This window comes from Asterias amurensis, chromosome 1 (assembly GCF_032118995.1).
Source record: "Asterias amurensis chromosome 1, ASM3211899v1".
Classification (NCBI taxonomy): Eukaryota; Metazoa; Echinodermata; class Asteroidea; order Forcipulatida; family Asteriidae; genus Asterias; species Asterias amurensis.
The window spans coordinates 35,185,137-35,201,461 of record NC_092648.1 but is presented as its reverse complement, the minus strand read 5'-3'; the positions used below and the strand labels follow the sequence as shown (position 1 = coordinate 35,201,461).

The window sequence follows — 16,325 nt, the reverse complement described above, 5'->3', positions numbered from 1 at the left end:
AGATGCATTTTTAACATAAACTCATCATACCCAAATCTAGTTCTCAATTTTTTGCATTACATGTCAATATCTCAACTATCACATCTTGCACCCCAGCTATGCAGGACGTGTTGAGCTCCCTGATAACCTGAAGTCGCTGTTCCGTCCAGTCTCTATGATGGTACCAGACTATGCCCTGATTGCAGAGATCATGCTGTTCTCCGAGGGATTCACGTCAGCCAAGTCCCTGTCCAATAAGATTGTCAACCTCTACCAACTGGCTAGTAAACAACTCTCACAGCAGGTTAGTATCTCCCCCACTCACTCTCTCTCCCTCTCTCTTGTCTACAATCAGGTTAAGGTTTGCACATTCTTGTTTATTCTTCACAAAGTTAGGAAGATCGGCTAGAAGCATCCCCATGTCCGTGGCATTGCCTAAATGTTTGCCGCACTGTATACCACACAGGGACTTTGACTCTCAAAATGATGCAACCAAATTTATTGTGATGATGACGTCATCCTGAAGTTGTAAGGAATTTAAAACTAATAGTTGTCAGAGGAATACATTAATTCAAATCCCCACATTTTAAAATAAACTCTAAAATCCAATGTCTCATGTTTTTTTCATTACATTCTAGTTTTGTTTCTAACAAAGAGAAATTATTCCTTGACAAAGAGAATCCATTTGCTGTATTTTCTACACAGGACCATTATGATTTTGGGATGCGAGCAATCAAATCTGTTCTAGTGATGGCTGGACAAAAGAAGCGACAAATGCAGCAAGAGTAAGTACCATCTAATAATAATGTCATAACCCTCTAGTGGTTAAACTTATCCAGTTTTATTGCCTATTAATTGAGAATTCTTAAAGTAAAATGGCAGCTTTCGCCAATTGCCTAACAGCTGATTGGCAAACGACCTACACATTAAGGATTCTCTATTTTTGTGGGTTTTTTTTTCGCTTCAACACACCTTTGGGGCGAATTCATCTTTTTCCAAAATTACACATGTTCCAAAATGAGATCAAAAGAGTCTGTCATATTTATGTTCTCTTGTCTTGCTATACATGTATATTCTACTGCCGCAGGGTAGATTTTTGGAATTCAGGAGATATTGAGAAAACAATAGTAATTCAAAAGGGATCAAACTGAACAATTACATGTATCTTTCATTTCACCACGCATCATCGAGTTCACTTCCCGCCTACATTTCCCGCCTTCGTGCATCACCGCTGATCCACCACCAGCATTCTCCAGAAGACGATCAGAGCATACTGATCGAAACGTCGAGTTAACCCAACGCGTCTTTTCAGAACCACCCCAACTCATTTAGAGATTGTTATCACATGGTGTTACCGCAAACTCTTCTATATCTTATCTCCACCACGCAAAGTTTCAAATCCTACTTATCTTTCATTGTTAACTTTATCACCTCATTCCCTCCATCCCTAGACTCGGGAACTCTACCGTCTTATCCGAGCAGCAAGAGGCCTTTATCCTGATCCATTCCTTACGGGATGCCAACCTGCCCAAGTTCCTGGCTGAGGATGTGCCATTATTTGAGAGCATCATGGCAGATTTATTCCCTGGCATTAGTCCACCAGCAAGAGACTCTGGAGCTCTGGAGGTAAGCTCAATACAAATGAGTTAACGATATTTCCATCGCTGCTCTGGTGAATTAGGAAGTATATGGGAACGTCACATTTGGAATTATTTAAATCAGCTTTTGGTTGGTTTGTTTTACATTTATAAATCACTGCATTTTGATTTGGTATTCCTCCAAAATTTGTCTATGAATTTCCGGCATGGTCTTAGGGCACCAATTTCAGTTAGCTGGTTAAAGCACAAAAAGTAGCAGTGCAAAAGAAAATTATGCTTACCAGCCATCCCACCAGTATAATGTGTGGGTGGTATTCTGCTTCATTTTGCTTTGCAGAAGGTTGTTGAGCAATATATGAGCCTAATACGGTACTATTATTAACATCTAGCAATGTACTCAAGCAGACAGAGCATTGACCTTTTCGCAAATACTGGGGCGCGCCCGTAAAGCTTGGAATTAGGTGCATTGTGGTCTTGCTGGTATCCAAATTTTGATCCATATCTATCCCACAATGCACCTCATTCAACAGTCTGCGCTTGCGCATTGGTTTTTGCGATAAGGTCTATTAACAATGTACAGCTATGATATAATGATGGTTGCTCTACATGTATCTCCAATCTTCAAAATGTCGCCTTCATTTGAGTTGTTTTTCTTGTTTTGGTACGCATGACTTGCATAGCCTATTATGATATCAAATTGGAACATCAAGATTTTTTTAATTTGTGCTCTCTTATCCTTTGTGTTGTTTCTTCTGGAAAGCAATCCATTTGTCATTTTTTCTCAGTTCTTGGTTTTTGCAGGAGGACCTACTTTAGTTCCATAAGTGAAATGCACTGTTTTGTGTACATGTTGTAGCATTGACTCCAATTTTGTTCTGTTTATTGTTTTGATCTCTAGAAAGCAATTTCAATGGCAATAAGAGACTTGGGTTTGCAACACTGGCCCAACCAGATCAACCAGGTCAAGCAGCTTCACAGCCAGATCTTAGTCCGACATGGCGTCATGCTGGTCGGCCCAACTGGAGGTGGTAAAACTGCTGTCAGAACCATCCTACAGAGGGCGCTTGTACTGCTCCCTACGATTCACCTAGAAGCATCGGAAACACAGTCAGGATCAAACATCATTGTAAGTTATTTAAACTAGAAAGTCATTTGCTTCATTGTGGCATGTTGTGGTCGAGCGGGTTAGAGCACGAAACTCAAACTCAGCGGAGTGTGGGTTTGAGTTTCGGTTGTGACACGTGTGTCCTTAAACAAGACACTTAACCATTATTGATCAGTCCTTTGGATGCAACGTGAAGGTGTTGGTCCCGTGTGTGGTGCAATGCACGTAAAAGAACCCAGTGCATTTATCGTAATGAGAAGGGTTTCTTTCCCCCTGGTGTCCTGGTTGATTGGCTACATATTGTACAACAGCACCTTGTAAACCTTTACTTGGTGCTATGTAAAGATAGGTCTCATACATGTACTTCAATAATGTAGCTAAACCTCGCAGGAAAAACACTAGATGTTGGAACCCTGTGAGTGGCACGTGGTGATGTATTTATTATGTGCTATAGAAGAAGTCAAATTCATTATTGGTACCAAAAGTTATTAATTTGTCTGATTCCAATTCAAATCTTTCCCAGAAAACATATGGAAAGAAAGGCAGAGTGGACACGTACTCAATCAACCCAAAGTGTGTGAAGATGGGAGAGCTGTACGGCCAGACCAATCCCAACACGCTGGAGTGGACTGATGGTTTGCTAGCATCTGCTGTACGCCGCTTTGCTAAAGAAGCTGCTGAGATTACACTAGCAGGAGAAGAGCAGGATAGATCCGCCACCATGGGGAGTACGACCCCCAGGGGTGACAGGCCTCCATCACAGGTAGAAACTACTAAAAGATCCAGTAACCTACAAATCAGAGTTACATAGGAGAGCCCTCCATTATTTGTAGATTTTACCTTAATGTTTATTATTGTACTTGGTGCAATCATTATGAGTAAACAAGTTTTTACCCTTTTCTTAAGTCTTTTCAGCGTTAGATCATACGTTTGTAAAATTTGTTTTGTTCTCAAAAGTGTCAGAAATCATACATGATTGACACATCATGTTCATATTTTTACAAAAGGGCTTTATCACTCAAGAAGTACTTATGACTTTAGGATATACATGTACTGTACCACAACAACACAAATCAGCAAGATACATTTTGTTTGGTGAGGAAGACTTTCATTTTTACAAAACGTATTTTTCAAAACGCAAAAAAAAGAGGGCACTGAAAGAGCCAACGAACAAATTTTGTCATATTAACTGTATCCCTTCTCATCCCCCCCCCATTTCCTCCCCCCCCCCCCCAAACACACACAGATGAATACTCCCAGGACTCCACAGTCCATGACCACCGACTCCCACCACGATCAGCCCAACAGCGGACTGACTGATGAGCACAAACTCATGGAGGATGGCCAGGAGAATCCTGCTCAGGGTCACGGTGATGAAGTCCCCCACGACTGGCAGTGGCTTGTCTTAGACGGCCCAGTGGATACCCTCTGGGTGGAGAATCTGAACACGGTGCTGGACGATAGTAAACTATTGTGTCTTGCCAACGGGGAGAGAGTGGGTCTGACTCCGGGCATGAGGTTGCTGTTTGAGGTCGATAACCTTTCCCAGGCCAGCCCGGCCACCATTAGTAGATGTGCCATGGTCTATTTGGTGAGTAGCATTTTAAACAGATTTAGCCACTTTGATTGGGACTTCACAAAATTTTCCGAACCAATCTGTAATAACACAGAACATTCCGGGCTATAATCATATCAACCAGCTGCATGGAAGGACAGCAGTTTTTTTGATTATTTATCCGGCGCTGGATGATTTTGGCCGCGTCCTCAACGAGTTCGTCCAAAACCGCTTGTAGAGAACCAAATGAAACAGAGACAAGTAATACAACGGGGTTTTTTTTATTGTCATATTTTTATCTCCAAAAATGTCCATCACTCAGAGCTACTAAGGCTACTCAGGCTAAGGTTCCTAACGCAGATTATGCGGTAGTTTTTTTTTAAGGTTGTAGAGTTATTTTATCTAATTATCTGTTAAATGTTTGTTTTTGTTTTTTTCCTTTTTGATAGGATCCTGTTGATCTTGGATGGCGGCCCTATGTGAGGACTTGGTTGTCAAAACTTCCGAGAGATGTAAGAAATCACCAAAATCTAAGTTTACGCTCCTCTAAGCTTTAAACCAATTACCTGTTACAGTCTCCAAGATGACTGTATGTTAGATAAGCTTTAACATTTACAGACGAAATTAAGTTCAATTCAACTTCAAGTGTTATCGGTACATCAGTGTCACAATAGAAAAGACGGGTACAAACTCAACCAAATAAGCTTACAATAGGTTCAAACTAAGCAGTTTAGTTTTCTGATGTTTCCTAGTCCCATAATGAATCTACACCAAGCCTGTCCTGTGAACACAGTTCAGCAAAATCACAGTTTATTTCTGCAAAGGAAAGTGCAATATTCAATTGAGGGTCCAAGCATGCATTATCAGGCTATATTTGACACATGTTTGAGGTTCAATTTTGTTGACATTCTTTTATTGATTTCTAATCAATGGGCACTTCTGATGCAATAACTTTGCTTGATTCTTTTCTACCATTACATTCTTTATAACCAGTAGGCTTTCCAACATGTCCAGTAACAAATTTCAACATTTTATGCAGGTTCATTACCCAGTATTGACCCATTTCACCTGACGTCATCATCAGACAAATCTTGAATGCGTCATGCTGGTGGGCAATTTCACTGTGCGTTTTCATAGATAACTCGTGCATTATGCAGTAAAGTGAGCATTTGAGGCGACGCGGCGTTAATACACGTAAACCTAACTACCCACCAACATGGTGAGCCTGGCATCAGTCGCCGCGTGTGACGCGCATGCAAGGGGTCAATAACCCGACCTTTAAGTCACTATTATTTCGTTTTTTGGCGTACAATGATTTTTATTACAACTTGTCTTGGGACAAAATTTGGTAAAAGAAAACACAATTCCTAATATTTTCAAAATTATAATTTTTCAAGGGATAACTTGTACTTACACACATTTCACACCTCAAACATCATTTATATATAACGGCTTGTGACCACTGATTAACTTTTGTTCTTTTCCGCATGGATTGTTTTTGATTTGTCGTTTAGATCCCAGAGAGTGGCAAGCAGCATCTTCTGTCGCTGTTTGACAAGAGCGTCGACAAAGGCTTGGAATTCATGAGTCACTTCTCACCCCATCAAATCGTTGCTGCTACCAACATGAGTATGGTGTCCATGCTGTGCCATCTACTCTATGCATTCCTAGACTTCCTTGGGAAAAATGGAGGCTACGGAAACCCAGGTAAGAAAGTGAATTTATGGAATGGGGTGTAATACTTTACCAACAAACCTTTTTTGACCAAAGACTGAGCTTAAGTAGGAATATATTATTGTTATAACTATTGTTTTGTATGTGTGTTGGGTGGAAGGGATTAGTTGATTACTGTATTCTCCTATTTGTTATTGTTTTGCGCAGCTGTGGCATGGCCAATGATTTGTGTAAAATGTAAAACTAACATGAGCTAAATTTCGACTGAAAGATCAAAATATTTGGACACAGAAAAAAAATGTTGTAACAATAATGGATCACTGATTAATTCTCTTATATTATTTCCCCTCTTCAAAATTATTAAACTTACATCATTAAAACATTCAAACGGAGCTGTTTATCATAGATACATGTACATGTATGTCCTTGTTATCGCCAAGCATTACTTGCTTCGGCGGGAAATCTTAAGTAAGTATGCAGATACTGTGCGTGTGCAGTCCCTGGATTCCCAGGCTGGCACATTCTACATTACTAGGCTATCACACCTGTGTGACCCATGGGAGACCAGACTTACCAGGTAAATCCATAGTTCTTGGTAATGTGTGCACACTCAGAAATACATTAACCTATTGGCACGGTTGGCTTGTGCGTAAAGCGCTCGCCTCTCACCAAGGTAACCCCGGTTCGATTCCCGGTCGGGGCCATGTGTGAGTTGAGTTGTGCGTTGGTTCTCTGCTGTGCCACGAGGGTTTTCCAGACTATCCGGTTTTCCTCCCTCAGGAAAAAATCAAACACTTTCGATCTTGGCTGTGCTCCGTGGTCATAATGGGTTGATGTGGCTGGCAGCTGAATGCGCCCTTGCATGCCTGCTTCTCGAACACGTTGTAGCCGCGTTCCTTCGCAATTCAGCTCTAGCTACGAGTAAGGACGATTAGCCCCCCAAATTATTACATTGGAAGATTACCTGGTAAGTCTGCTGCCATTTACTGTTCCAAATTCTCCAATTCCAACTTGCGTGGTGTAAGGCGCCCTCTCTTGACAAACTCATCATAGTATTTTCTAATGATTTCAACCTGTTTATGAAAAGATGAAGAGCGGCCATCAAGTACTGAGAGTTCTGCCGGTCCACCGTCTCGCTCCAGTGGAAAACGGATTTCAAGACGAGAGGAGAAGAAGAAGGAAAAAGAAAAAGAGAAAGAGAAAGAGAGAATTGAGAAAATGAGGCAACAATCTAAAAACAGGTCAGTGGACGGTCACATAGTACAAAGCTGTTAAGCAAAATGATTGCTTAGCAACACTATTTTGCTGAGCAAAAATACTTCCAATCAATCAATCTCCATGCATTTAAAGAGCACTGTTATTTTAGCTGCTTATTTCGTAGAGATTTTTGTGAAGTGAAAAAAAAAAATCACAGGATGTTCATCAGTTCTTAAAAAAATAAGTAGTCTCCCAAATTCTAAAATCTACTTCGCGGCAGTATAATAGATAGCAAGACAAATTTCCAATGAACAAATCCAGACTGCAAAGTAGATTTAATACACATGGTGTTATCGCAAACTGAATACACATTGATACCTTACCATGCAATTCCTGAAAACCCACGTACAGCTTATATTGTTACATTTTTTTCATTATCATTGGTCATCGCTCTTTCGCACACACATCACCTGTACTCTGGAGCTCTCTGCCAAACCACATCAAAACTGTCAAGACTGAAAATCAGTTCAAGTCAGTCTTAAAAACATATTTATTCAATTAGTTCTCTGTTGTTTTCTGACGCTTTTTGTGTCTGTGCTTATCATTAATTATGTTGATTTATATTATTGGTGTTTTGTATTGTTGTTTTTCTTGTAAAGCGCTTCAAGACTTTCTGTGTGAAGCGCTTTATAAAAGCTGTGTATTATTATTATAGTTATTATTTGCTTGAATCGCACTACTATATTTTTATCCAAATGCTTCTGTCTTTTTTTATTGTGAGTAGGGAAATAAATGTCACATTGAATTGAATTAAATTTCATAATAATAATACACTCAGAAACTGTGTTTGTTTTTCCTGATCCATCCAGTTCCAAAGAGTGGTATCTTTTGAAGCACCCTGAGCAGCTCTTGGGTTTACTTGGCAAGGTCTTTGTGTTCTGCTACACTTGGTCCATCGGTGGCAATCTCAAGAGAGAAGATGATAGTGATGATGACGGGGGTATCTCAGTACCTCGTACTGCAGGAGGAGGAGGAGGAGGAGGAGGGGTAGGGGGAGGAGGAGGAGGTGCCAAGGGGAAGAAGGCTGAAGTACCGGATCTTAACATCGCCTACGAGTTTGACACATTTGTCCATGATATGTTTGACACTGAACCACCTCTTGGTAAGTCATTAATAATAATATAAGTTTTACTTACTTTACGTCCAAAACAGTTGTTATTTATGTCTTTGGAAGAATTTCATACAACCTGTAAGCAGACGGTTTCTGCTTATTGCTTTCCTAAAATTAATGCACTTACACAAAATCCTTTACAAAACCAAACCATTTTGCATTGTTTTCTCAAAAACCTGACCACCTAATTTGTTAAACTGTACTCAACAAGAGAAGAATGAATTTACTCTTTCCAAAAACCATGGCCAAGTTTTATGGCTCCATTTACTGTAAAGAAAAATCTGCGCTTTTGGAAGCAGGGAATTCCGCGCTTATGCCAAGCGCATTTCACAGGTTAGCAGAGATTCTTTTGCTAGTGCGCATGCATACTCCAGGTTACTAGGCATTATTCTCATACACAGCTTGCGTAGAAATTTGGCCCTTGCCAAGGAAGTGGAGAATGGTTATTGTAAGCCCAAAATTTGCTGGTAAGCATGAAACTTGGCCTGTGTTACCTTTATATAAAAAATACTGTATAATTGACCGATCTTGGTTATCTCTCATTTCACCAGGAGTCCGCTTGCCCTCTGGTAGTCGCACAATCTTTCACTTCTTTGTCAGCCTTGAGAGTGGCAAATTCGTTCCTTGGGAGGAACTGGTTCCCTCAACCAAATCCCTGATCGACAAGGGCGTGAGTCACGTCTCCCTCGGTGAACAGATGGGTCTAACCACACAGATGAGTAAGAAGGTTACCAGGGAAGACAATGAGCTGGTACCCACCGTGGATACAGTCCGATACTCATTCCTAGCTGGTTTACTGCTGGTTAACAAACACCCTGTCTTACTCACAGGTATGTCATCTGGACTTTTTGGGTTGAGAATGTAAACGATATTTAAAGAACTTGCTGTTGCAAACATCTTACCAGTTTATAGAACTTCTGTGTATATAACTTGCTGATAAAAATATTAATGAAAGTTGATTGCTGTATGAATTATGATAAAGTCGAGGCAACAAAACCTTCATCCAGAAAGAAATGTATTTATAACTTCCGATTTTGATTAAAGGACTGCCTTCTCTTAAAAAACTTGGGTGTGATCCCTGGCTTCACTGCAACTAATACATGTAGGTGTATGGCTCCTGACTGGCACCCCCGAACTAAGGTATTGAAAAAAATTGGGAGCACGTCAACGTAGGGCTAGATAGCTCAGTTGATAGAGCTGTTTGCTAAACTTTTCCTGTCAAATTTTCTTTGTTCAACCCCAAAATGTTTATTCAATATAATAATTCTATAACAAAGTTGTATGAGTAATCCTTAAAGGAACACGTTGCCTTGGATCGGTCGAGTTGGTCTTTTAAAACCGTTTGTTATAAAATCGTTATGGTTAGAAAGATGTTGTAAAAGTAGAATACAATGATCTACACAAATATGCATTGAAATTGAGTGGTTTTCGTTTTACTTCGTCGACAAACATGGTCGGCCATTTATGGGAGTCGGCACTTTGACTCCGATAAATGGCCGACCGTATTAATTCGCGTTGTAAAATGAAAACCATGCAATTTTGAGTGAACGGTTTCAAACGCTCCGATCCAAGGCAACGTGTTCCTTTAACATTTTTCTTGTATGTGATGTGTTCACAAAATAAACAACACTATGAATTGATTCTGATGATTAGGTGACTCTGGAGTCGGTAAATCTGCTATCGTCAACCACATGTTGAAACTCTTAAGCAAGGAGAAGGGAGCCTCGACACAGCTCGGTACCATCCTGGGGGATGTCTTCCACTATTCAGAGAGAGGGACTAATATCTTGTCTAATATTAGTGCTCTGACTGCTGGCATTCTTGGTGATGATGACGGAGATAGTGGTAAGTAGATTTAATTATAGGCTTTTCAGGACGATTGCTTTGGTATATACGGTGTACATCTGACTTAGGCTCTAACTCTTGGTAAGGTTTCAATTCTGAGTTATAGGTATTGTCAAATGTTTTGAAATTTTACAATTTCAGCATGGAGCCTTCAGATTTGAGACTGAGCTGTTAGTGCTCACAGGGTTGTTAATGTTGTATCAGCTACTTCTGTATTTTCTCTTGAAGGGTGTGAGCCACTGTTCGTATAAATGATTTGCTCACCCACAACAAAAACAAGCAAACAACCCAAAACAAACAAACAAACAAACAAACAAACAAACAAACAAACAAACAAACAAAACAAAGTCAGCTGGCAAGTTTCCTGAGGCATATTGATATGTTTCTCTAAACTAAACTTGAAATTCTAAACAAAAGTAGGTGACCTGAAACGACTGCTCAGACATCAAATTTAAAATGACAATAGCTTTTATAAAGACGGTTCCATCTTTACAAGTAGCTTGGTTTTTAACTTTGAGCTGCGCCAGCACTCATAGCGGGTAATTTTTGGCCCCATCTGAAGGAAGTTTATGAAACCCACGGTATTTACGCATAAATAGATATGCGTTCAACCAAAAAATTATTTGCCCATAAAGATGGCCAACTTTACACTATGAAATGTCAAGTGGAAAGTGTTTAACTAACTTTACATGTACCTTCCTCCATTGACCTCTCCACCTCTCAGGTCTTGGTATGGCAGATACGATGGACTTAACCTTCATTACGGGTCAGGTTCGTCGTTCAACCAGCGGTATGATAGCCACTACTCTACAGCTGAGTGCACAGACCACTGCAGCAAGGGTCCGAGCACAGATTGAGCATAAATTGATCAAGAAAGGACGGGACACCATGGTTGGACCAAGAGGCAAAAAGGTAACACATGTGAACTTATTTTAAGTTTCTTACCCGAATGCTTCAAAATGTGCCCTTATTTTCAGTAAAGAAATAGGCAAATTAGTAAAATGGGCAGGACAAGTGCTGAAGTTCTACCTAGGACTTTACAAAACAGGGAGCATTCTGGACCAAAATTGTGCAAGTTTGGTTAAAGCAGGCTAAATTAAAATGAGGCTGGCATAATGTGTGTGCTTGATGTTTATGTTTGGTTTTAAAAGCTCTACTTTGCAATCTAGAACAATTTAAAGACAGTAGACACTATTGGTAATTGTCAACGACCAGTCTTCTCACTTAGTGTATCTCAACACATACATAAATTAACAAACCTGTTAAAATTCGTTGAAAATTGCCTCTTTCTCGAAAAATATGTTACTTCAGAGGGAGCCATTTCTCACAGTGTTTTATACTATTAACAGCTCCCCATTACTCGTTACCAAATAAGGTTTTAAAACCTTAAAAACAGTGGACACTATTGGTAATTACTCAACATAATTGTTATGCAGAGGAAAATAGTATCGTTAAAACAAATTGTTTCTCTTGTAAAATACCACAAAATAACATAGTTTAGACAAGTATGTATGTAAATGCTGTTGTCTTCGTCATGTCTCCTGTTTGTAAAAAGTTACTCTGTTCATCATGGCAGTAAGTGATCAGACTGTTTTACCCTTCCAACCTCACTTTGGCAACAGTGATTTCTAAAGGACCACAAGTTGGCTACTCCATGCCAATGGTCCATAAGCTTTTTGTTCGAGGACAGCGTTTTACATAAATTCCTTTTATTTCCTATTTCAGGTTCTTGTATTTGTGGATGATCTGAACCTACCAGCGCCTGAGGTTTACGGAGCTCAGCCTCCATTAGAGCTTCTGAGACAATTCATGGAGCTAGGTGGATTCTACGACACTAAGAAACTGGCATGGAAGGTATTGGACAAAATAGATTTTGAAATTTTAAAAACAAAAACAAGGTTATTTTGTGGAAGAAATTTTATAATTTTGTATTTTTTGTTTGGGAGTTGAACTGAGTTGGTTCATGAAGTAAAAATAAAACCACCTAAGTTCAAGAGATATTTTTGTGGATCTTTAAATATACTCCACTTTTAATACATCTTTCCAACCATATTTATTTCATAACAAATGCTTTTTATAGCCCAAAGTCCATCCGAAATGCACCGTGTCCTTTTGTGTCCCAAGGAGGTCCATGCAGTGCACAGTTTCCAAATTAAAGCCATTGGACACTTTCGGTACAGAAAAAAATAAATAAAAGTTCACAGATTTACAAATAACTTACAGGGTTTACAGAAGGTAGTGGTGAAAGACTTCTCTTGAAATATTATTCCATGAAATGCTTTACTTTTTGAGAAAACAGTAAAACAATATCAATTCTCGATATCGAGAATTACGGATTTATTTTAAACACATGTCATGACACGGCGAAACGTGCGGATACAAGGGTGGGTTTTCCCGTTATTTTCTCCCGACTCCGACAAAGTATGGGCATTGGACAATACTGTTTACCGAAAGGGTCCAACGGCTTTAATTCAAGCAAAAGGGAGTATAGCCCATGGTAACTTGTGTAAATACCTTTGGTTACAAATTGAACAGTGCTTTTGAATGGGTCACCAGATATTGTACACCTTATCAAAAAAATGGTAGACAGTATTTGAAGATGAGAAATTTAACACAACCTGCAGCCACTTGTGGTATTTTGGTGTACAGTTTCTGGATGGCTGTATTGGTGGGCGGTTTGCAACACTGATCTAATATTAATTTTGGTTTTTACCCATATACACCGATGTGTGTTAGCACTGTATACTCAGTACTTTCCTGAGTCCTGTGAAAAAATATCACAGGCATGTTACTCGGGTGGGATTCGAACCCATGACCCTTGCAATTCTAGAGCAGTGTCTTACCAACTCGACTACCGAGGTTGCCTGGCAGCTAGAGGCAGTTCGAATCCTATGTTTTGGCAGCGGGTACCGCAACGATATAATAGATGTTAAATTTAACATCCATTATACTGATCTAAGACTAAGTGGTGTTTGAAACTAATACTGTGTTGAACAATTTCCAAACAGAATATTCTTGATGTGACGTTATGTGCAGCGTGTGCTCCAATGGGAGGAGGCAGGAACCCAGTCAGCCCTAGACTCCTCAAACACTTCTGGTGAGTGAAGGTTGGATACTAGACACGGTGATTTATTGGAGTGTTTTCTGATTGCACGGGTTTACATTAGGGCCATGTCACACGGGGCAATTTATGGGCAACCAGTTCCAGGCAATCTCCATGAAGAAAAAGCATTCACATTTGAATGTTCACCTATTTCTCTTGTGGATCGTAAGACAATGTTTGAAACATGGCCCGTTTGCTACCAAAGTGGTCCTGTAGTATGCACTGCAGTTGGTTGCCTTCAAGTTGCCTACAAAAGTTGCCTCGTGTGACAAGGCCCTTAGACACTTACATGTATGGGAATTATCAAAGTTTTCCGTGCTCACCTGGGGGATTAATTTTTTGTGGCATAGCAGGAATGTTTTTTGTTGTTGAGAATATTGTTGTCACAGGGATATCAGAACATACCTAAGCAAAGACAACAACAGTTTCATAACATGTTCTGGATTTCATTTTTCTTTTGAGCAGTTGTGGCTTTTGTTTACAATGAACTGGCCCAAACTTTGGCGTAACTTGGCCATGGTATTATAAAATCTTGTAGTTACCTACCATGCCAAATACAAGGGTCTATCAGTATCTAGTTATGTTCAAATTGAGAACATCTGTTACTGATTGTTTGTGCCTGTAATCTGACATGGCCTTATTATCTTCAAGTACGCGCTAATTCTCCAATCAGATCGCAGAATGGAGTGGTGATAAAAACCTATATTGGTCGGCTAATATCACAACCATGCGTCTTGTGTGTTCTATGTCACGCGCCAAGTTTGCTTGAAGATAAATACGTTATCACACGCGTGCTCGTGGAAATACAGAAAATATAGGGCGCCTGCGTCCCATATCCAACGAGGCCAAAGGATATGGGACGCAGAAGCGCTATATTTTTCCGTATTCCACTCGCGCTTGTGTGATAACTTATATTGTCAATGTTGAACTTTAGGATTCAAGCTGCCTCTAGCTACCAGACAAGCTCAGTGGTCTTTTGGTAGGACATTTCCTGTAGAATGTTTGAATCCCACTTGACTATAATAATTCAATGGATTTCTTTTCCAAAAGACTTGCAGTAAGTATTAAATGCTTAACACACATTGCTGTAAAGTAAAACACAAATAATATTCTTTTAATATCCCCAATTCAAATTTAACATCTGGTAATTATTGAGATTGTTTTCTCTTTCCTGCAGTATGTTGGCTCTACCCCAGCCCTCTACCCGCTCCTTACAGCACATCTACCAAGTCCAGCTCGGTCGCTTCTTAGAGAACCAAGACTTTCTACCTGAGATACGAGAACTTCTTGGTCCAATGGTGTCTGCTTCTATAGCTGTCTATTATAAGATGTGTTATAATATGCTTCCAACACCAGCTAAGTCACACTATACCTTCAACCTCAGAGATCTGTCTAAGGTTGGACTCTATTTCTATCTTTGTTGAATTAAGTAATTTATTTAAAGTTGTTAAATTTAGACTTAAAGGCAGTGGACACTATTGGTAATTACTCAAAATAATTATAAGCATAAAACCTTTCTTGCCGACAAGTAATGGGGAGAGGTTGATGGTATAAAACATCGTGAGAAACGGCTCCCTCTGAAGTGCCATAGTTTTCGAGAAAGAAGTAATTTTCCACGAATTTGATTTTGAGACCTCAGATTTAGAACTTGAGGTCCCGAAATCAACCATCTAAACGCACACAACTTCGTGTGACAAGGGTGTTTTTTACTTTTATTATTATTTCGCAAGTTCGATGACCGATTGAGCTCAAACTTTCACAGGTTTGTTATTTTATGCATATGTTGAGATACACCAACTGTGAAGGCTAGTCTTTGACAATTACCAATAGTGTCCACTGCCTTAAAGGAATTTACTATTTAGATATTTAACAAAACATTTATGTATATTTGTGTTTTTAATTTTATTTTAGGGGGACAAAGACAAATTATACAGTACAGGTTTTAAATCTGTGACCTCTGGGCTTAACCAAACTAACTATCTAGCCCAATGCTGGCGGTTACTATGTTGTCGATATCTATGTTTGAGGGGGGGGGGACCAGTCAGAAGTTTAACAACCTTATAAGGCCTTATAGTTGGAAGTCAAGACGAATTCTAGCATGAACACTTTCTTGGCGGAGACAAAAAACAACCAGCTGCCTTGAGGGTTAGCAGGAGCTTATTTAGTGCACACCCTCTTTAGCCTCATGTGCACAATGTCTTACAACATCATACATGTATTTATCAATATAAATCACAAGGGAAACTGACTGGGTAAATTTTGAGATGATTTTGGGGGTTGAACAAAGAATTGACTAGAGTGGGATTCAACTGGGCGCTCTACCAACTGAGCTATCTAGCCCTATATTGGCGGTGTCCCTGTTTTGTCAATATCTTTGTTCGGGGGTACCAGTCAGAAGCCTTCCACCGTTAACTGCCGTCAATTCTTTGTTCAACCCCAAAAACCAACATCATAATAATAAAAAAAAATGATACATGCCAATTGCAAGGTGCACCTTAGTAACTCCGGCGTGTGTTTCTATTTTGAATTTGATCAGGTGATCCAGGGTTTATTACAAGCAGATGAGTCTGTCGTTACCTCGGTAGACTCTGCTGCTATGCTCCTGGCTCATGAGGCAACTAGGGTCTTCCATGATAGACTGGTAGACGAACCAGACAGAATGAGATTCTTTGAGTTCCTGTCCGATGATCTCCATAACTACTTCAAGGTTGGTTTTATATTACTAATAATATAGGTTTTCTCGGTCAAATTCGGCAATTTAGCAGTTAATTTCATTTTCATGCGTTCGATTTAAAGCTGTTTTGCCTCTCCAGTTGTTACTGCGTTTCAAATTCAGAAATCGGCCATTCAATTTAGTTTTGAGTCAAGACAAATTCCTTTGGCACTCTGTTCAATTTAACGTATCAACATTCTTTTTCGTGTCACACACGCCTCAAGAAGCGTCTGCGAATTTAAATGCTGCTTTGATGAATTGCTAAATTGAATGATTATTTTGTTAAATCAAATGACGCAACATTACATTTGACTAATCATAAAACGAAATCGAATGACCCTTTTCTGTAGCATTTGATTGTGAGCGAAATAAAATAGCTTGATGG

The 16,325-nt window shown here is 39.6% G+C and overlaps 1 protein-coding gene across 3 annotated transcripts in view; it reads left to right on the top strand.

Moving 5' to 3' along the window:
- The window catches only part of LOC139938174 (dynein axonemal heavy chain 6-like), a 98,724-nt gene that overhangs the window by 43,405 nt on the left and 38,994 nt on the right, over positions 1-16,325 (top strand). For all 3 annotated transcript variants that reach the window (XM_071933575.1, XM_071933584.1, XM_071933568.1), the window contains 17 exons: positions 97-283; positions 685-764; positions 1,431-1,605; positions 2,476-2,703; positions 3,206-3,445; positions 3,929-4,273; positions 4,687-4,749; positions 5,752-5,944; positions 6,999-7,152; positions 7,978-8,270; positions 8,831-9,109; positions 9,933-10,124; positions 10,849-11,036; positions 11,850-11,978; positions 13,133-13,221; positions 14,405-14,624; positions 15,764-15,934. In XM_071933575.1, the coding sequence (XP_071789676.1) occupies positions 97-283; positions 685-764; positions 1,431-1,605; positions 2,476-2,703; positions 3,206-3,445; positions 3,929-4,273; positions 4,687-4,749; positions 5,752-5,944; positions 6,999-7,152; positions 7,978-8,270; positions 8,831-9,109; positions 9,933-10,124; positions 10,849-11,036; positions 11,850-11,978; positions 13,133-13,221; positions 14,405-14,624; positions 15,764-15,934 (3,226 nt within the window). The remainder of the gene's footprint in view (positions 1-96; positions 284-684; positions 765-1,430; positions 1,606-2,475; positions 2,704-3,205; positions 3,446-3,928; positions 4,274-4,686; positions 4,750-5,751; positions 5,945-6,998; positions 7,153-7,977; positions 8,271-8,830; positions 9,110-9,932; positions 10,125-10,848; positions 11,037-11,849; positions 11,979-13,132; positions 13,222-14,404; positions 14,625-15,763; positions 15,935-16,325) is intronic.